This window comes from Ylistrum balloti, unplaced genomic scaffold (assembly GCF_031769215.1).
Source record: "Ylistrum balloti isolate Yb309-2 unplaced genomic scaffold, AGI_CSIRO_Ybal_v1 Utg371194, whole genome shotgun sequence".
Lineage (NCBI taxonomy): Eukaryota > Metazoa > Mollusca > Bivalvia > Pectinida > Pectinidae > Ylistrum > Ylistrum balloti.
The window spans coordinates 849,282-871,910 of NW_026782650.1; the positions used below are offsets into that span (position 1 = coordinate 849,282).

The 22,629-nt window shown below is 33.6% G+C and overlaps 2 protein-coding genes across 2 annotated transcripts; both read right to left on the reverse strand.

Annotated features, from left to right (window-relative positions):
- Positions 1-10,436: 10,436 nt before the first annotated feature.
- Positions 10,437-12,110, reverse strand: LOC132561309 (probable gamma-butyrobetaine dioxygenase). Its single transcript, XM_060226030.1, has 5 exons — positions 12,066-12,110; positions 11,783-11,836; positions 11,212-11,280; positions 10,799-10,900; positions 10,437-10,544 (listed from the first exon to the last, which is right to left on the reverse strand). The coding sequence occupies exons 1-5, from the start codon at positions 12,108-12,110 to the stop codon at positions 10,437-10,439; spliced, it is 378 nt and encodes a 125-aa protein (XP_060082013.1).
- Positions 12,111-12,566: 456 nt separating this feature from the next.
- On the reverse strand, positions 12,567-18,282 carry LOC132561342 (gamma-butyrobetaine dioxygenase-like). Its single transcript, XM_060226064.1, has 6 exons — positions 18,267-18,282; positions 16,525-16,664; positions 16,085-16,143; positions 15,561-15,636; positions 13,209-13,333; positions 12,567-12,711 (listed from the first exon to the last, which is right to left on the reverse strand). Exons 1-6 carry the CDS (start codon positions 18,280-18,282, stop codon positions 12,567-12,569), a joined length of 561 nt encoding a protein of 186 aa, XP_060082047.1.
- Between the last annotated feature and the right edge of the window lie 4,347 nt (positions 18,283-22,629).

Below are 22,629 nucleotides of genomic sequence, written 5' to 3' on the forward strand. Positions count from 1 at the left end.
ATGTTGCAAATATCAATTTGTCAGTCTCAGATAGGTAGGTTGAGTAAACAGAAACTGATGCTGTACCTCTACATTAAAGTTTCTTGTATTGGATTCTATAACTTTATAGATATTTGCAACAGACTATTTTATTTTGACATCTTTTAAAGGGCATGGATATCAATTTGCCAGCCTCATAGAACTAGGCATAGTTCATACTAGATATTTTGTGTTGAAAACAACTTCATCTAGACATCTTATACAATATTTGAAAAAAAAACTAATGCATTATTTTCAATAGTTTTTTATCGGAGGACAAAGAAATATGCAGACTTAAGAAATATTCTGAAGCTGATAAAAACTGAATAAAATAGCTCAAAATTTACATAAAAATATCAGAGGATCAGCTTATAAGATAAGATAGATATGTATTTTACTTTGGTGATAATAAGTTACTTTTTGTAAATATCTAATTTGTACATAAGGCTTTAGATTGTGATTGATGGTAATGTCATCTTCTGAATGTTTTCCAATTAGAACGTTATCTGTACATTTTCAAACACAACATGTTTGATAGTACATACTTGATAGATAAATCCAACACTCCCATACCAAAGCTACAAATAGGTAACACTTTTTTGTATAATTTTAGCTTATCACCAAGAAACAATTTGCTTCATAAAAGGTCAGAAAAAGCTTATTTTCTTTCAATGTATGCAACACATATCAAATATCATTTTCAAATAAAAAGGTATATGAAACACTGAATTGTGTTGTAGATATACACATGAATTAAAGGTTGGCATTAAATTGGTTTATAATTGATCTTTGAAATAACAAAATAATTGACAAAGACTCAAAGATGTTTGTTAGTAAATTCAAATCTTCATTTTAGTTGTTAACTTTATCCACTGGGTATATACGTTATGAAGATATAGATTAACACAAAAGGATTACGTATTAAAATTTCCTAGAGTTATAACACTGCATAAACATCTCAAGATCTACTTCTGATCTTTGCCAACTTGACAGCAAAGATGTCTCCAGATTGTGACACGTGTATCTAAGTATGGAGCTCGTCCTCAGCTGATTACAATGTGACTGAATTTGACCTTCAAATGACATTTGGCAATTGTATGGCCCAATTCATTATTAATGACAATTTTTTTTATCTTTTAGTTTGTCAAGTATAAGCATTGGTTACTGCAATTTGGATTGCGATGAATGACTTGTACATGAAATTTGAAAATAAATTTTAAACATTTTTGTATTAGTCAAGTCATGCACATATCTTCGTCTTTACTGGTAATGGTCAAATGGCATCTACGCATGCCAATGTGTATCAGAATTTGGAACTTTCATTAAATCTTGTTACACTTAAATTCAAGATAAAATGAACTTCACATCAAACCTTACAGAATATAATGTTTTGTTTTATCTGACTCATGCAAAGATTTTATTAGTCGGCATATTTGTTTGCTTGGTATTTGATAGTGCATACTTTCATTGAAGTAAATACTACTGTGAGATTACTCGATCTTTTCTTTTGAAATCTAATAAAATAGATAAAAATGAATAAATTCTACGACAAAGAGCTACGTCTTCTAATTATAAATAACTCACCCGTCTGAAGGCAGCAGCTTGTTTTTTTTCGCTAAACGCACTGTAAAAATTAACCTGTCGACTGTCCAACATCTATTTATGTATTTCGTTTGCTTTACCACTGATAGTTTAAGTTCCCTCTTGAAAACGAATACACACATTCACCTAAGCGTAAACTGATCCCTGACGCAGCCTATGGTAGACCCTGTTAATAAGTCTTTTATGGCGATATAAGTTGTTAAATAATTATGTTAACGTAAACTTACGCTTCAAAGCTGCGTAATTGACACGTCTATCTTTCGAACTATTAAATCAGTCTCATTTTTATCTTCTTGTCGAATTTATTTTTGTAAAATACATTGAACTACTCACAAAAAAAGTTACTTTAAAAAAGACTCTTCAAGTGACATTCAGTCCGCGATATAGTGTTTGGTTTTGAAAATGTAAAACGAAAAAGGAGCAATTCATTGAATATATACTTTATTTTGTTGGTAAGTATAGTATCAAAATGGAAAGAATGCGAATATTTCAGTTTAAGAAGACGCATGATATTGCACCACGGTAACTGTAAGAAATAAGGACTGCGTTATTGACCCCTGAAGGCATTCTTCAAGTACGTATACCAAATGTAAATACGGCGGCGGAGAAATTTGATACCCTTTGTGACCTTTGTAAGAGAGATTTTTTCCCATTCTTATGAAAACTAAACATGTACACAAGAAAAAATGTTCCGATAAAATGTAACAAAATGTAAAAGTTTGTGAAAAAAGTGAGAACAATTTGAAATGGCGCCTTTGTGAGAGTAAATTTCCGAAAACATTGGTCTTCTTGAAAGGGTAATCTATTCAGTGAATTATTTGCTGTACTTAAATGTTCAATAAAACGTATTCGTAATTTTATTTCATCACGATAAAGGTGATTTTAAATCGCAAATCCAACTATAGAGCAGCTGCTATTTCCATATTTAAAAGTCAAACCACATCGCTGTTGCATTCAATGCAATCCCACAAAGATGGATTTTAGATAATTCCCTCTATTTTCTAAATTTAAATGTACCACGTCCAATCACAAAGTGCGATAGAACAACACATCCTTCGCCCATGCTATATCAAATTTTGACCAGGCTTCCTATCATGCGCACATGTTACTGTAACATGAGGTATATCACATCGTCATTCTTCAGTTACAGCCAGAACAATGATATTTGCGAAAGTATCATGCAAATATTTGAAATCTTCGAAAGTGAACAAATGTCATGCCGTATTTAGTTCTTTTGAGATTATCATCACTGTCGTCAAACCTCCTCTCCTAACCCACACAAAATCGTTAGAATGACCGATAAGATGCGACTTGCATTTTGACAATAAATCCTATATTTTTCGTCATTTCAGTACAGTTCAACGGAAACCTTACTGAGGCAGTTACATCGATAATGCTAAGACAATCTTACCTGACAAACCTTATAAAAATCAACCAAGCTTACTACTTATCCTCTTTGTTAAAGACCGTTCTGTTAAGGAGTGTGGTCTGTGGAGATTATTGTTTAATGTTATTTAAACATTTACATGTATAAGGATGAGTATTTTGAAGCAATAAAGTATAGTCGGTTGCGCAACGATTCCCCAATGCTACATTTCAAACGCATAATATTCTGTAATATTTTGGCATCTTGTATATCTAATATGTATTTGACTAAACATTAATTCAATGTGGAAATGCCTGGCAAAGATAAATAAAAAAAAAACAGTCATTTTCAAAAAATATCTGTCCCAGTAATGTGCCATCAAAGTTCCTCGGGAAGTAATTTGCTGTTGTAATATTATAGTCAGGAGGGACTCTTAGACGATTTATTTTTTCTTTAATTTTCGTTCGACGAAGTAAAGTTGTACCACAGAAGTAATGAAAAGTGACGCTACAGATCTCTATGATGATTTCTTTTCTTTAAAATAGAATATTTAGAACAATAACGTATACATGCAGAGTAGATTTTTCAAATTGTAAACACATAAGTCCTTTCGGTTTCTTAGCATTGACGTCAAATCTAACAAAAGCTGATCTAAGAAAATAAAGGTTTTACAGGTTACCATCAATTTAAATTATGCTCACAAGTGACTTAGAACATAAACCAGGGAAACGTTTGGAAATTTGTTTTGTTGCGTTTCATATAAACACATCTACTTAAATCAACATGTCATGATGAGTAATTTCACGCATAAATGACCTATTTCGCGTGAATGATTTAAGTTTCTGATGCTTGTTGATTTGCTTGAGAACGTGACAATATTACTTGGATTGGTCAAGGTTTATATGGCGGGTGTCGTCGATGAAGCAGAAGGCACTTACCCTTCCGGATCACCTAGACCTATCTTACTTGTACTTGAGTATCTTGAGTCTCCGTGTGAATCTTTCTTTTGTTGATGTTTTACCCTAGTTTTATGGAATTTTGGTTTGGATTATGATTATGTTGGTATTTCTTGATTTCATTTTTACAGTACACGTATGTCGATATAATGCCTTCGACTTCCGTACCATAACAGGATAACTAACTTGGTGTGATGTGGACTATATCATAGCGAAAGCATTCTTAGTCCCAGATCAATAACTCGCCACTTACAGATCATTTCATAGAGCAAAACCATATCACTGACTCAGAAAATTCCAGATTATTGGTCAGCTTATAGTGTTTTCCTTATATCAACAATTTTTCTGAAATATACTCGGCGCCAATGAAAACGCAACACTAATATTTTGGACATAATATATTCTTCACAACAAGGATTAGATTCTTATTCTGCTGTATTTAGCCACAACACAATGCACTACAAAACTAACGAAATAATGGTCGAGTAATATCAACTCCTTGTCGTACCACAGGGCATTGTCGTAAAAGCATGAGTTTGCACGTCGGCGCTCTAAAGTGCGTTATATCCTTGCTCAGTCACTACTAGTGAACACTGTAGTTACAGGCAGACATTTTTCCGTCATCAATTTTTTAAATTGTCATCATTATTTGCTACAAATGCCTCGACTGACAGACAATGAAAGACACGAAGCTCGGGGTATGCTGGCAGGAGGGCTTTCTCAGAGGGAAGTTGCCAGGAGAATGGGTTGTTCTGCTTCCACAATCAATCGACTGGCAGAACGAGTGCGACAAACCGGATCCGTGAGAGATCGACCTCGTCCGGGGCGACAGAGAGTGACGACGCCAAACCAGGACCGTTACATTCGACTAAGTCACCTGCCTTCGCACAGCCGGATTGGCGTCGTGCCGTCCATTTAGAGGAAACGAATTGACTCAAATTCGTCGTCAAAATCGTCTAAATTGGACAAGACAGCGCCGAGGATGGACCCAACGTCGGTGGGCTGGCGTCCTGTTCACCGACGAATCGAGATTCCGCCTCAGAGGAAATGACGGTAGAATTCGAGTGTGGCGACGTCGAGGTGAAAGGTTTTTGGACTGCTGTGTAACGGAAACGGATAGGTGGGGCGGGGGCAGTGTGATGGTGTGGGGAGGTATCTCTTTTGCATACCGTACCCCTCTAGTAATTATTGACGGCAATCTAACAGCACAGCGCTACATCAACGAGGTCTTAACTCCTGCTGTTGTTCCGTTCTTTGCTGGACACCCAAACGTAGCGTTATTACAACAGGACAATGCACGACCACATACCGCTCGTATCACTAGAGACTACCTTCAACATCAGAACATCGCAACCCTTCCGTGGTCCGCGTTTTCCCCGGATCCTAGTCCGATCGAGCATCTTTGGGACCAATTGGGTAGGGCTGTGATAGAGCGACCACAACAGCCCCAGACGCGTCGGCAGCTTGAAATCGCTCTTCAGGAAGAGTGGAGGAACATTCCTCAAATCAAAATTCAACGCCTTATTCGGTCAATGCCTCGAAAATGCCGCGCTTGTGTCGCTGCAAATGGTGGCCACATTAGATATTGAACGTGGTAATTTTGATTTTGGGGGTATGGACATTAGTCACCGGAAATCAAAGTATTCCCATGATGTAGTGCTGATTGCATTGAGTGAATTTTGTTATGGACATAATCAACTTTTAGGTATTTTATTAAATATTGTATTCAAAACTATAACTGGTAAATTTTGACAGTAATTTAAAGGTGTTGCGTTTTCATTGACGCCGAGTATAGTTAATAGATAAATGAAATCTAGTCAGCCTAATCACAAAAAGAAAACAAAATCTTAGATATATGATAGTACAAGAATATCTAACAAGACATTGATTGATATTGATGTACGTTCCGCATTGAAAAGTGAAAGTTTCGTTTAATGTTGATTCTTAATATTTCGGTCAATATTAGTCTCATTTCAGCAAATAAGGCTTCATCTGGGTAGAGGTATATATATATTTATCGATGTTCGTGGTAAATTGAACAAAAGGTATCTCGGGTATTGAATATTTCCAATATCTTAAAATTTGTACTCCTGTTATAACAGTTTTGGTAGTTGTAACCAACTGATGTCTTATTTTTATTATGTTTGTATTTTCTATATGGCTGTATGTGTTAACAGAGTAAATTGAAGTTTCATAATGTACTACCGAATACAACATCTATACCCTCTTGTTCTTGTCTCTCAACGTTCACACTCCTTTCTGTGTATTATTGAATTAAACAAAAACCAGCATTATGATGAAGGCAGGTGTACGAGTGTCTCTCATCGAAGTCGCCAACGAACTCCGTGTTTGATAATGGTTGAAATGTCTATATTCTTATATATTTGACAGACAATGGGAACCTGAAATGAATAATTACAACCCTATTTATTTCTCTTACTGTAGTTTTGTCAATACCATTCCGCTGAATAATATTCTCCTTAGAAAAAATGGACTTCATTTAATTAATTATTAATAAATTATTTCTAATTTCCAGTGACGTTGAACCAAATCCGGGGCCCCTGCACACCTTTGATATATCACATCTAAGCGTTACATCATGAAGAAATCAAATTAATAGTACAGAAAGAGAACAAAATCATGTCTTACTGCAACCCACTTTTCCCCAGAAGTTGTAGATTCTGATATTTCTATTGGTGCTTATTGACATTAGATCGGTTGGTAGGAGATCCGACCCTGTAGGTGGCGTGCTATTTTATCATATACAATGATATTTAGGCTCAAAAGTGACTTGATTTATAAAACATTGATGTTGAAACATTATGGCTAGAGGTTCAAATTGAATATCATATATATCTTCTTGGTTGTATATATAGACCAGAAAAGCCAGTCTGTTAGTGGGATACACCTTATTTTATAATGGAATTAACTGTACCAAGATATAATTGTAACTGGTGATCTAAACATTAACATGACTAATCTTCTACTTCATAATTATATTGGTAGACTGATGATTAAATATAACCTTTGTTAATGAACATCCTCAATTTACTTCTATATCCACAGCCTCTTTGTAACTAATACCGATTGTTGTCTTATCCATTTAAGTTACCGCATATACTGTATCTAAGCAAAAGGCATATGAGGAAGCAGAGTTTGAAAACATTAATATAAAGTTAAATCTCAACATATTTTTTTTAAAATATGCTTTGTGATATTCCTGGGCCAAGGAACACATATATATAACATTGAGGAGAAATATTATTTTTTCCAATTTTGTTTGATGAACGAGATCGACAAAGTATATTGTAATGAAAGTAGATTGTGTGCCGTTTTCAGTATTGTCAGCTTACCGTAAATTGTGCATATAAACATCGTAAAATCATCGGCATATTGCGTTTCTGTTTTATATATGTTAAAAGCCATTTGAGGTAAGCGTTGAGTTGACTAGGATTTCCTGGAAAATGGAATAACCTATCCTAGGATTTCCTGGAAAATGGAATAACCTATCCTACCCATGAATGAACTTGTCTAACAGTATATAAGAGAGGGTTCGACTCATTCAGAGAGAGAATTCTGGAGGAAAATGGCCAGAGAAGTAATCGGAAAAAACTGTAGAAGCTAGGTAATTATAAATAATTATCTAGTTAAGGAAGCAAAAGCTGAAGAAGTCTTTGGGGGAAAAGACTTTTTAAGTCTTTTCAGTATTCCTTAGGTGGTAAGGTCTCTGAACAAGTTACCAGTGGTCGTAGAAGGCAGACCATTTAGAACACCAGGGTTTTTCTGACTGTAGCGCAGTGATGCCTGAGCGCATAGGCTAGACAATAACTAAGGTGCAGTAGCTAAGCCATATATAGCTGGTGCGCAGTGGCTAGTCAAGTGGTAGAGCGCCTTTGCAAGGTAGCAATCGCGCAAGAGACCAGTGCGTATATTGTGTTTGCAGTTTGTTGTATTTTCGGGCCGTGGCAAGTAGTCCGGTGTTGTTCTCTTGATAAGTGGTATATTGTTTATTTGAGTCGTTATTATCGGGAATCATATGTAATTATTTCTAATTCCTTGTTGATGGGGTCGATAGTTTACTTGTCACACTTGGTCAGTGTGCCGTAGGGTTATCAATTTAATTACGCTATCATTGCACAGCACATTCTAAGAATACACTTGGGATGGACCAGACAGGTGCCGAACCCTGCGCACGTAACGATATGTTCCGAAAAAGGATGAGGATGAGGTAAGTCCACATTTGTAATGTATTGTTTCTTGTTTATTAGTTTGTGTGTGATACGTACAGAGGATATTCTCTGGTACGGATACAGAAAGGGTACTATTATATATACTATTCTAACAAGGATAAGTAATTCATGAAAAGATGAATGGTCAAGGTAGCCAAAACTGAACAAGTAGAACTCGTCAAACATATTTGATATAATGATGTAACATTGGTACCATTTATACATGGTTACTTGACATAATTACTTACTGTAGACTTCGGTAGTACTAAGATACGACAAGCAAAGGAAAATTACACTGAGAAATTACAACAAAATATATCAGATAAAATAGCACAAAGATGTATTTATCATTAATGATAAAGTTAACAATATCCTTGATCACGAAGATTCCTTTTTCCAACGTCCTTTTGATAAAACAGAACGTCTTGATGTATAGTTTTCTGTATATCCACTCTCGATCTTCTTCATGACATGACAATAACACAGCAAGATGTTAGAGATCAAATTTATATTTTGATTGCTTTCTGCCAAACTCTTCCTCTCTCTTTACTTTAACAAGAATAAAAAATCGTGATATTGGGAACAGGCCCTTGAATATCGAATGAACTGCGATATATAAACATAGGCTTTGGATGAAAGACACAACAATTTTCATTTTTATATATAAGACCTTTACTTGAATATGCTGATATTGTATGTGACAACTGCTTATTATATTCGAACACAAACTTATTCGATCAGTACAATTAGACAGGATTTATGTTACATTTCCGAAGAAACAACTTAAATTAATGATGTATATAATTACGAATGATCCAATCCCAAAATTATCTGAAAATAATTATTGAGTCACATCTGCGAGAACTAGCTCTCGATAGATATCATCTTTGTATTTTTAGAAACATTACCTTCTTTAAGAGTCTATTTCCGTCTATGCTTAATTGATTCAGCGATATTGCTTAAGGTTTAGAAAATGTCCTACCCCTTTCTCAATACAATTTTTTGTTCACAATGAAGTCTTTTAATTTACTGGAAAAAAAGAAATTCTTTTAAATCATGTATCAGAGTCAGGATAATGTGCATGTTGCTTCAGAACTGAAACAACGTCGCATTATTTTTTCTTTTTTGTTACGTTTTTGCTACACAAATATTCGAGTCATATTATATCAAACTCATTACTATCTATCAAATGATCATATCCCAATGGTTGCGAGATTTGTAATAAAAATGAAAAGAAAATTCTGTTTGTTCAGATAGAATTTCTGGCCTTGATGATAGTGAACTGGACTTTTTGCCTGTATCTGATGAGTCGAAGAAATTAATTTTCAACAAATGTCTACCAGTTTATAGCCTAGTGATAAATAAAATACACGTATACAGAAGTAATTTCCATGTATTTTAGTAGAAGTTAACAATTGTAAAGCCAATAAGTTCTTAGGTCCAAATACAATAATTAAACAAAATCAAATCAGGTAGATAGGAGTTATTTCCCTTGTGTTATATTACATTATAATCATCTACTGACAATATTGTATACTAATGTATTTTCTCGTACCACTGTGATGTGTGGGAGTGGACTGTTTTGATGTACCGTATATGTTTATTTGTCAGTAAAATTGTTTGAAATGGAAATTAAACTATTGTAAACAGACGAAGTGATGTATTAGGTCTTCGCCACCATCTAACTAGTCACCACAACTTATATCTGTGCTCAACGGTGGTTTTGTTCATACAGAATCGTAGTTCCACAAAACACTGCACAGACGCTGCTTAACCTATCAATACTTGATATACAATATCGCCTGTTTACATATTAATCTTGGATAAACACTGGATGTTGTTTACATATCATTCGTTGATATACACTGGGAATTGTTAATATACTAATCCTTGATATACACTGGGGCTTATTTATATACTAAGTCTTGATATACACTGACGCTTGCTTTCCATATTTGATATAGCAATATCTTAGATCTTTATTTAATCCCGTGGTGGGGATGACAGTTCCATGAAACGGAGTACATGTAATATCATATACAATATAGAATTCATTCTACAGAAAGCTAAAGAAAACCAAGTCTTGGTATCACGTACAATTATACGGTTTTCATGAAAAATAAAGTTTCATATATATATATATTACTATGGTTATAGTTTTCAGTTAGATTTTCATATATTTTTAAGAGAAGGTGTGATGCTCTGACCCGCTAAATACAATATTCTGACATGTTTTAAGGTCAGTTTCCATGTGATGCAGCTGTCTTAGGTCCAGTCAGTATTGCCAACATGGCACACAGCTCTACCATTGTCCAACTTGTGTGATAGGTACATCAATTTGCTCTTGAAGTCGTCCGAATTAACGTAACAACCCTGCAACAGCAATTTAGTTTAAAGTATGAAAAATTGTATAAGACCCTTTATGGATAGAATCGTAACATCAGTTAAAATTAAACATAGTAGAAAATAATAACCCCTGGAAACAGACCAATACCGGAAGAGATATGGCAATTAATAAAGACAAACAAACAGTATATTATTTTCATTTATCAGCGGAAAACATCCAGGTTTGAGTATTAATACAGCTTTAAAACCATTTTATTATCAAGTGAATCTTGTTATCTAACCTGTAAGTGTCTTTCACCCTCTCCAGTGAATGCGTTTCTTGAATGAGCAAGTCGTCTGTTATTGAAGCAGATCATATCACCCTTCCGAAGACGTATGACTCTCTTATAAAGAGAAAAGACACGTATCAGCTACATTTGTTATCGTAGTTTGGGCATTGTTTGATAGGATACAGCAGTATTATGTGTTGTATTGTATCGTTATCGCAAATACTACATCATTAAATGACATCTGTGTGTTATTTCAATTCCAACGATATGCTAACGTCTACTCATATTTGAGTAAATAATCGATGTTCTATTTAAGTAGAGAGACATATTGATTAATTGTTTGCACAAACCACACTAACTGGTTTTGTCTACATCTATGTGTCTTATCAATTCACGTATACACATATATATGTATTAATGGTTACCCTGTAAGGGAAGTCATTGATAGCCCTGGCGAAAAGCTGATAGGCCCGATAGAACTCTTCAACATTGTTCTGTAATATGATAAAGGAACATTATATTGAATGACATAATTATATATTGATGAAACATTGATCAATGATGAAACAGGATAATATCAATCTCCAGTATGTTGCGATATCTATATAGGTTGTTTACGGAAGAACGTTGTTGATAATTGTCACAAGATCTATAACTGTAACAGTGACTATAGATCAATGCTATCTTTGGCATTATTTTTATCAGAATCTTAAGAATCAGTTTACTTGACTAAAATTGATACCATATCTAACTTATTATTAAAATGATACATAAGGTATAATCTATTTTAACGAATATCAAAACATCAAGCATGAACTGTTTATTCAGATGTCATACACCAATGAAAGTGTTTTATTCAGTACGTTCACTACCAGAATGAATATCTAATTTTAAAATATTATGTTGATTTGGTCATGAAATAGTTTTATATCGGTTGGTAGTTAACAAGAAAAATAATATTCTACTTAAACTGTTAATATGAAATGTAGTTCTTACCTCATTCACCAGAGGAGGTCCAAGTTCGTGTTCATGCCAAGTTATACTATTGATCTGAAAAAGAGGCGAAAATAAATTATCCTTTTACGGTCACTCATTCATTAAATCGTTCATAACGTCATCAAGGTGAAATGGGTCCCATTTGTAGTTGAAATTACTGACCTTAAATTGAACAATGAAAAGTGCAGAGCGAGTTCACAATCGTTTACAAATAATGACATATCAAGGAAGAAATTTTAAAAAACTGATAATCTAATCTTTTTACAAGTAAACTAATGTTTACCCGGTTCTCGTCGTTAAGAGATATCAGCGGCCTTCTGAGAATCATATGGACAGGATTCTCTCTGTTAAGGTTATATATGTAAAATAAACAGGTACAGCATAATACCATATATATCATGATATTAATCATTTATCTCTGATTAATTTGATATTTGAAAAATTACATAATTCAGCAATGAAACATTAGCCTGAAGTACAACAAACAATGTCATCATGAAGTGGAGCCGATAATGGTTCTCTAAGAATGGCGTTCTTATATCATAGTGATAGTAAAAGTAACGAGACGTGTTTAATCGATTATACTGTTCTTTGTTAATGCATGTTTGTTTTCTCGCCTTGGTAGGAGGCTGTAGGAACATAATGTCAAGAATTAGATTTAGTCACAAGTTAACCTCACAACCAACTCTGATTTCATTAGTCTCTCTCTTTGAACTATATCATGAAATAGGTAAACGTTTCATGTAAGTAGAAATATATCAGTGAACATAGATAAATCACAATATTACCGATCATAATGAATCCTGTTGAATGTAAACGGAACTTCAGTCAAAATACGGAACTCCTCTGGAAATTCTTCTCGGAATTTCTTAGCAATGTGATATAAGTCAACAAAAAGGGTTTCACCACCCTCTAACGAGTCATCAAATCTTGTTGAAAAATAGGTAGAACGATTATGCTTAGATGAATTAGCGCATACGATTACTCAAAGAGAATATATCAGCATGGTCAAAATCATGCTATGGTTTCAAAAGTGATGTTGTTATCTCTGTAATATTACGACAAGAGTCTTCATGTTAAAAGTAAGGTTTTATTACCAGTAAAGATGCAAACTCCTATTTACTATTAGAAAATACAAATCATAAGTTTGAAACATTCATAACGATTGATAATGAAATGTAATGCATGACTATACAGTGCTGTAATCATAGTAACAGAAATGGCATATTGGTTGGACAGGTTATCATGATATATTGACAATTATGATGTAGCTTAAAACACATATTCATTGTCGAGTTGTTATCATGTCTTTTATTTTTTCATTTCTACACATTTATATACAAAAGAAATCCAATCAAGAATATACTTAAATATTTCTGAACAACTTTCAAATGTTCTCTTCTATTTTCAGATTCACACAACTTACTTTAAACAGTGTAGAAACTGTACACCGGGCTGGGCTTCGTATATGGCCAGATCCGTGTGGAAGAGAAGAGCCTGACGTCCATACGCAGCGTTTATGATCTTCTTATGCAATTTGACGTCCCAGATCTGTCATTTACATAACATTTAAATAGTGTGTTTCAATATTATAAATAACAGCAAACAGGACAAGTTACACTTAATACTTCGAAAGTCGTTCATTTAACACAACAACTTAAGGGCTTTTGTCGTGTGTGATCGTTAGTACTAAAGTCACGTTAAATCACATCATATGCACATATTGACCTCGTAAGGGCTCCATATTCCGGAAACGCCACACTTTATGGATGAGGACGTCTACATATGTGGTAGCAGAAGAGATACCCCATACGAATAATAACGATCTTGTAAGACAAGAAGAGTCTTTTATCCAGCACTCAATAAAAAGAGACTAAAGCGCAGAGCTCTGGATTTTACTTATTTTCTATAGCGGGTAAGACATGACCACAGCAAAATTGTCTACTTCAGTATGCAGTCCAACCTGTGTACATTCAGGCACAACGTTTTTCTATGTAACAAATGCTAGCTAGTATTGTTAATTTCTGGAACATACACACGGAAAATAAATATGCGTGAGAATGTTGTCTTGTTATGATTGGAACGCAAAAGTTGTTTTCATAAAACTTTGATTGTTGCAGCACATATCAATAATATAAAATATAAGTAGAGCCTTTCAAGACATCGTTTTATCAAATCAAGGTTCGATAACCTATACGAATCTTTATACAAACAGGGAGGAACTATCGGTAGTCCTTAGTTGTCAGTGATGATGATGATGATGATGATGATGATGATGATGATGATGATGGTAGTGGTGGTGATGATGTCATCGAAAATGTCCATGAGCATAACTTCTTTACAATATCAAAGGGTGTCCTACTATTTGGAACAAGTCGCTAATTGGATTAAATGGGACATTGAAAATTGTCGTTCTCAGGTAAAATATATGTTGTAGAAAATCGCAAATATGACTTACCTTTGCGTTAATTCACATGTTTTCGATGTACATTGCATAATGCTTTTTAGTTTAAATAGTTGGCATTTCATAAAGGAAGAATAAATAGTTACGATATCAAATGATTATTGCAATTTGCATTGAATGTTTTCTACCTTTTGTAAGTGTCATATCACATTTTGCATGTAATTTTCTCAACTTGGCTACACTGAAGTTTCAAGTAAACAACTTCAAAAACGTAACACCATATACATCTACAAGTCAATTACGAAAAATTGAATAGAGAGGAAAAAACTTTTCTAACCTCACCGTATAAGGTTCCTGTCAGACAGCCGATCTTATTCAGCACCTATTAAAAGACGTTGTAGTGATGTATCATTTCCGACTAGATAAGAGATATGGCCATTTTCCTTTATGATATCATACCACTCTTTCATATGTATATGGGATAGGATATTATACCTGAGGTAACAAAATGTGATAATAGACGAGTCAACATTTACACATATTACAAAAGTATTTCTCTCAAATTTTCAATCTTTGATCTGTATCTTTAAATATTTCAAAATGCTTGGAAAATGTGAACAATGAAGATGCTAAAATGAGGAAAAACTAATATAATTGATCAACATATCAATAATTTACGAAAACCACCATGGAATGTGAATATTGTACTCCCTACGGAATGTGAGATAATCAAGAAACACAGACTTTACCACAAAGAACCTACATCATTAATACGTATGTATTTTTAAGTGTAAAAAAGCAAACTTGTTACGCTTTAATACTGTATTCATTTATAGCATTGTGCAACCTTAATTATGTGGTATCTTACAGTTTTTATGTACAACATCAGTTCTAGAATGTTTTAAGAAGAAGATTTGAGATACAACATACATAGAGGCATTGTTTGAAAATAAAAACATTCACAGTCATTATATGTATCATATTGTTTTAGGCAACGTACGTTCAACATTGACGCGCTCAATTTCTTTCATCTTTCAACTTTCATCTCCGGATGTACGATATAATATAGTTTTGTCTTATTATAACTTAGAATCTAAACATTGTTTGCCTTTTTAATTTTTGGAGAAACAAAAATTAAATAACGGACACTATGTATTTGAAAACGTCCTAAAACATTTTCTGTAAATAGTTGACAGGATTGACGTGTAATACACAGTCTATAACCTTTAGCATATTGCTCTGAACAGACCAGTATAACACCGATAGAAATCAGAGAAAACAGCATTGCTATGGCTTACAGAATCTCGAAACATTTAACTTGTGTACCGATTAATAGTGTATGAACATTTGAAAATAAAGCATAAATTGACTTACGTTTCTTGCATAGTGGTGTTCGGTTGGTACGTCCGTCAGTAGACATATTCCCTGGTCATTTATATTTCTAAGCCACCTTTACAATATAAAATTTAAGTTGACGTAAGGAATATATCATGTATATTAATAAGGTCACGTTGTTTAAGTCTATGTTGAAAAGTCCCTCCGACTACGATATTTACCTGTTTGATAGGGAAATTACATATGAGTTACAGGTCAATGTAATCTTACAAACACGTTCATATCAGAAAACAGTATAACACAGCGTATTGCGTAAAGTGGCGGATGTCTTGTTGTGAAACGTTAGGATATGAATATTAAAACATCCACTGATTTGTTTACCGCTCTTTTCTCAGAAACGTTGGAAGTAGTAAGCAGGATATAAAATAGCTGAATATAAAGGGATTATTTACTCGTACATGCTACATGCTTTCTATATTCTGTCATATTCGTTAACAATTTTCTATCAAAATTATTGCCATTAAATATCCTTAATATACAAACTGTATGCAATAAAGACATACCTGTATAATGAATCCTCAGATGACTGAACATCTTTCCAGGATATAACAGGTATTGTCATCTAAAAAACCCCAAGAAAACTTCATGTCAGAATATAAGTGTATTCATGCTATTATTGACCAGCTCAACAGATTTCTGATTAAACATCCCATAATCATAATATCATTAATAACAGAATGATTGCACACAGTAATCAGCCTACAGGTACACGCCTATACTATTTTGTAAGATTGTTATCGAACCAGTTATTGGAATGTTTAAGAAGTCTCAACATATAGACGTAAAGTGGAATCTCGAAATATTGGGTATGATATAGATAATGAAATAGTTGTCTCATCTCTCACTGACAGGAAAAGAACATTAGCGTCACTACAACATGAGTAAAACGGAATTATATTAAGTTAACAAAATAGACTTGTTAGAGAATATCATCTCTACATACATCAGAGTGGAACTGAAGTTTTGCCTGATCTCTTAAACGTCGTTGATTCTCCTTGGAATAGGAATGTTCTAGCAGATGTTCTGTGGTGAGTATCCCTTCATGATCTTCCTCATTCCATTGGACCTGGATATCACCATTCTCTTGAACAACAAATGGATGTTGGTAATTCAAGCACTCACTGTTCAAACTCAAAATAACTGACTACCATATTAACATATATCTTATCATGAACCCAATTCTCAAAAGACTGAATAATTGCTTCAATATTTAAGATAGGTTCTAGAATTTTAATTGTTTTCATGTCAATGGCAGTTGATAAATATCATATGATCCAAGTTATATTTGACAGCTAATGTTTAAATGTAATTAAATCAGAAATTATTTTTTTCGTTTGCAGATTTATTTCAATATTATTTTTATGTTAATCAAAAGTTAAGTGGAAGCCAGGTTTACCTTTCTTGGTTGGTCTTGGTTAAGTCATTTTAGAATCAAAATGAAAACATGTCACAGTATTATTCAGCTACTGGAGCGGATGTTTACCTTTTGAGGTGACAGTCTTTAATGTTAGTGTCAGTGGTATTTCATTGGCAGGCCAGATCCATGAATTACTTGCATAGTCGATGCATTTGTTGCATCGACAATTAAATCGCAGCCACTTACTGTGAAATCTTTAAGAAAATAACATAGTTTCAATATATATATATATATATCCAATGAGACAAAACATAAAACCTGTTTCCTGTTCACGATTGATTCTATTTCGGTTACATCTGCAAAGATCAAGTACTTTGACAACTTTACAGACGGAAAGAATGGTTATTGTTATGAAAATGCATTGAAAAGTGGATAAAATCAATATATCAGCATTTCAATTTTCCAAATCACCCTCTGCTCTCGACAAGTGTCCGTATTCAGTAAAGATGCTACCATAACCACCAGACTTCAAGAATTCTGTTAGACTCATTGGAACCATATCGCATTATGCTTGCAATGACTGCCTAGACCCTGTACAACGCATAGCTAGGAGATGTCATTGAGAAATACTGCACAAAGTAAAAGCTAAATCAGTTGTGTACTTCGGTTACAACTTTTGCTCACAAAATCTCTACTTTGAGCAACAATTGCATGTGTTTGAAACGGAATTATTGAAAATATCAACTCATAGAAAAGTAGATGAATAGAATGGGTACAAGGTATTTCGTGGAATTCAGATGAGAAACATAGTCTTCAAGTGATTAGTTTACTCTATCGACCATAAATAATCAATGTGTTATCTTATCTGAAACATGAACTTAAGTGGCGTTTTTAATCCCATACATTATGCTTCAAGATCAATGATAAGAATGCAAGTTTAGAATATAGTAGTGGAAAGGTCAATTACAATATAGAGATATTCAGACATCCTAATAAATCTTAAGTCCACGCAACAGTTTCTAGAGTGTGAATCGTGTACTAAAGATTACGATCGAATCAAATACCTTATCACAATATGTTGTAAATGAATAAAGAGAAAACACTGAAATAGTCGAAAATTGCAAATATTGTTCGCAAAACATCTGGTGTTCCTAATAACTAGAGACCGAAGCATTGAACTATAAAATTAAAAACTGAAACCTTCTTTTATTTGACACACTGTATCTCTATTCTGTAACTTAATAATAAAACATACTGAAACAGCTCTCAGTGAAAGTTATGATTTATTTGCGATCTTTCCTAGTTTAGCGTTTTATTATTTAACTTACCTTGACTTCTCACCATCTTCCCATTGAAGAGACAGAGTTTTTTTATCTTCAGCTACATTAATCGCTTCTATGCTAACAGCTGTTTGGTGGAAGTTGTGCTGAAAGACTCACATAGTTAAATTTAATGCTAAAAATTGTATTTTAATAATACTTGTTTCCTTTGTCAATCTGAGGTAGAGGACGATGTAAACAGTCTTCTATGTATTTCTGTCATAGCTACGATATTTAAATAGGGGAAAAACCTATTCTAATACATTGCAGAGACGACGGATTTGTTGGTAATCTGAATGATTTCATTCACTCTTGATCAGTATTTATAAACGACCTGATTTCAAACACTTTATATCAGTTTCTCTACGTGTATAACGGCCCAGATTTCATACACTATTGATAATTAACTTTCTGGGTAGAACGACCTGAATTTATTATCTCCCCTACATTAGCTTCCATTTGATATGTGAATATTATGAAACCAGTCTATTTGTTTATTTGTCTATTTTAGAGAACCTTGAGCGATATAACATTCAAACGTTGAATAAATAACATATTACATAAAAACAAATTTAAGAGTCTTTTTATAACATGATCGATATTTCAAACAAACGTCAAATATCAGTGATTAATAGTTTATACGATATGATCCAGACAAAGGTTTTCTTAGGTGTGTATACATGACACACCGCATCGTTTGATACATATAACACAACCTCACCATATCCCAAGTTCGAAGTTCCAGTGACCAGTAGTTAAATTAGGACCATGACAATTTGTTTCTTTGATGTGGATCAACATGTTTTCAGAGTGATTTAGTTGTGATACATGGCACACCACCTTATAATGGCGAACCCATAACCCAAATATGAAGTTCAAGTGACAAGTCATGGAAATAGAGATAGAAGGACAGATGGAAGGACAAAATGATGGACACATCTTGTCTCCTTCAGCCTCCCCTGTGGTTCTCGACGAGAAACCAATCAATTCAGATTGTATTGATCTGATACATTTAGCATTATATGATATTAAAACAAAACGCATGACAAACAATATCAGTTTTGATTTGGTATCATTTTTTATTACAATTACTTTTGTTGAAATTTATTTCTTGTGTTAAATATACAATCTCGAGAATAAGGCCCCAGCATTTTAAATATTTTCCTAAGAAATCCCAGGCTTTCTTTGAAGACTTCCTATATTCAAAACCATCTGATTTCCATTTGCTGTAAAGTATGTAAGGTTTATTTCATGTTGACTAGGCCTTGTAATTCTTGTTCACCTGATTGATCTGGTTTGATGCTACATTTCATAACATGTCTTCATCTGCTTTCAGCATTTACAACACTCACGACATGAGAGATTTAAACACAGTCACAAAGCCAACATTTCGATGTTTAAATGATTTCAGAACGAGGCATGTATAGTCGCTGTACGTGACTGTCATTTTATATATATTTTCTGCCCTTGCTGGTACTATACTTAAGTGACCTTTCGTATACCTGATAATGTTCAGGAGTGTAATTACATCATGTGAGCGAGTGCAGTTGTGTCATTATCTTTTATATAGACTTTTGAAATTGCGTATTCAGATGAACTGACGATATATGCTAAACATTTTTTTCTATTTTTATTTTTTTTTCTATTTTTAATTGGAATTTGTTATCTGAAGTTTGGTCCCACTGTCAATTTTTACTGACTTGGCTCAGGATTGTGGGTATATGGACTGCTTGAACCTGCAGCCTGTGCCGTGATCAATTGACAAACTTTGACCCATCTTGTTATATATAATTATATTACCTATCTAATCTTACTACTCTCTAACACTGTAATGTATATGATGGTAATGCTTGCCTTACATTTCTGTTAGATAATTATTCATCTGAATCTATATTCTAAATTCTTATTCCTGTAATGCTATCGATATTTTTTTAATATCTTTAATTTTGATTGATGTGTCAGTGTACTTGTTTAAGTTGTATGGAGAGGGCTTCCATAGGCTCTGCCTGTTGCCCAATTCCATTTGTCATCAACAACAAGACAATAAAATATTCTGAAATGAAAACATATGCTAAACGAAAACATAGATACATGGTATGACTCACCACAAGAGAAATATTTTGACATCGATGTTTTAGCTTCATTTGTAGTTGGGTTTTGTTTTCCAACGTTTCTGCAAAAACATGAAGAAATAGTTATGGCTTTTTGATGTAGATATCTAGTTGTTACTGACATGTGTAAATATAAATGCTTGTTCCTCCAACTACGCATACTGTGGTAAGTTATACCCAGTCGTTTTCTTCCTATAAAGAATAAGCTATCCATAGAGAATAAATAAAACAAAATCTAGGAACTTCAATTTTCAAATATTCAGTTACCAAAATTTTCTATATTCCTCAAACAATGGTCAACTTCATTTTCACTATTTCTTTTCAAACGCCTTTCTCCGACACCTTGGTCATTTGCTTTGTCTATTTTTGGACAGTCAAAAGATGACAGAAAATCTAGTCTAAAAACGCCGTTTTATCTATTTTATCTACCTAACGACAAATGTCGGAGAAATTAAAATATGGAATTGATCATTAAAAATGTATAATCAGGTGTATTGTATAAAAAAAATGTATAAGCAGGATTACTGTATAAAAAAGGGTATAATCTGGATTATCATGTAAAAATTGTATAGTTTGGATTATTGTAATAAAAACCTAGTTAAATCTTTCTTATGTATAATACCAACGAATATAAAGACAAGGAGCTACTGTTTGTTTTACTTCGCATTTTACTGCTATAACGAAATCATCAGGAAATATGTCGATACAAATGTGGCTCAAAATTGATACAGAAGAACTGCACACTTTACAACAAGGTGGACGCTCAGATAATTCCATTGCGTCAGTAAATACTTTTCCATAAGTTCCTCCTTTTTATAATGCCTCAGTCATGTGAACTTACGTATGGTCTACTTGATGCATTAACGTATATATGCATGAACTACATAAGTAAACATTATACATTTTTCTGTAACTTATTGTCGATATCTTTACTTGTGCACATCTTACTTTTAAACACATCTTTTTGCACAAGTCATTTTCGCTTACGAAACTCAACTTGATCATATATTACTCACCCGTCCGAAGCCAACGGATATTATTAGTGCGTTGAAAAATTGTCCTTATATCACTAAACACTCTAGAAAAACGTAACATTGTGACTATCCGAATTCGACTTCTACGGCGTTTCGTTTGCTGCACTACTTAAATGCATTTGTTAAAATGCATCTTATGAATAATTTGTAAAACGACCCTTGACACAACAACTGTATGGTACGCAGGGCCCGGTTTTAAGTTTCTTCACTAAGTCTTTTTGTAAAGGGTGGCAAAAATACATGTTGCTGTTGCATAATTGACATCTGTGTTTTATTATCATAATTATGGTTCATGAAATATTTAGATATACAATTTTACCTATTTACCTTTGGGGTTTTCGATGAATAAATATTGTTAATCTGAGACGATCAGTGTCAAGGTATGTGCAATACCTGTAACGTCCTGGGACGTCACGAAACCAGTATAAGATCACTGTTTAAGTAAAAAAAACTGTCGTTAAACCAACATTTTGAAGTGGTTACGTTTTTGTGATATCTGTGACATATACGTCCTGGGGAAGTACGTATCTATAACTAGAAAGTCAAATAGGAGGGAAAGCATTTATTCGAAATTACTCAGATTGATGAAAATTATGTATTTTTTACGGTCGTTATTATGATCTCGATGGGAAAATTATATTTTTTTGTGAAATACATAGGTGGTTGTGTTTATTGCTCGTTATTTTGCCCATGGTCCCAAGTTGTTCACTTTGAACCCATTCGGAAAGACCTTATGCTTTGACCTTGCTTTACATAATAGGTTTGTAGATGAAAGACTGGAGTCCTTCTCCCAGATCATTGATCATTGGTAGCCCTGACGAATATGGTTTGTGCCTTTTTCAGTTGACTATATCTTCCTTGCTTTGGTGAAACGATCTTCAATTTCAATATGATATATATTGATAATGTTTTGATTTTATTCTGTATTTCAATGATAAGTTATTTATTTTTTATACCCATCAGAACTGGAAATCGAGAACACCCCCATACTCTTCTACATAAGATCTTACCAGCAAATAAACCAAGGAGGCAACTTTCCATCATGATGCGAAAAGAATATGATGGTTTAGATTTACCCAATGCGAAATTTTTATCTCTATATAACAACAATTTTGCCTGATCATTGCTTCATAGTTCACAACTCATCCGACATTTAAATGATTATTACCTACCAGATAATGACAGCTGACATATATAAGAATTGTGCCTGATGAAAATGTTCCGAGA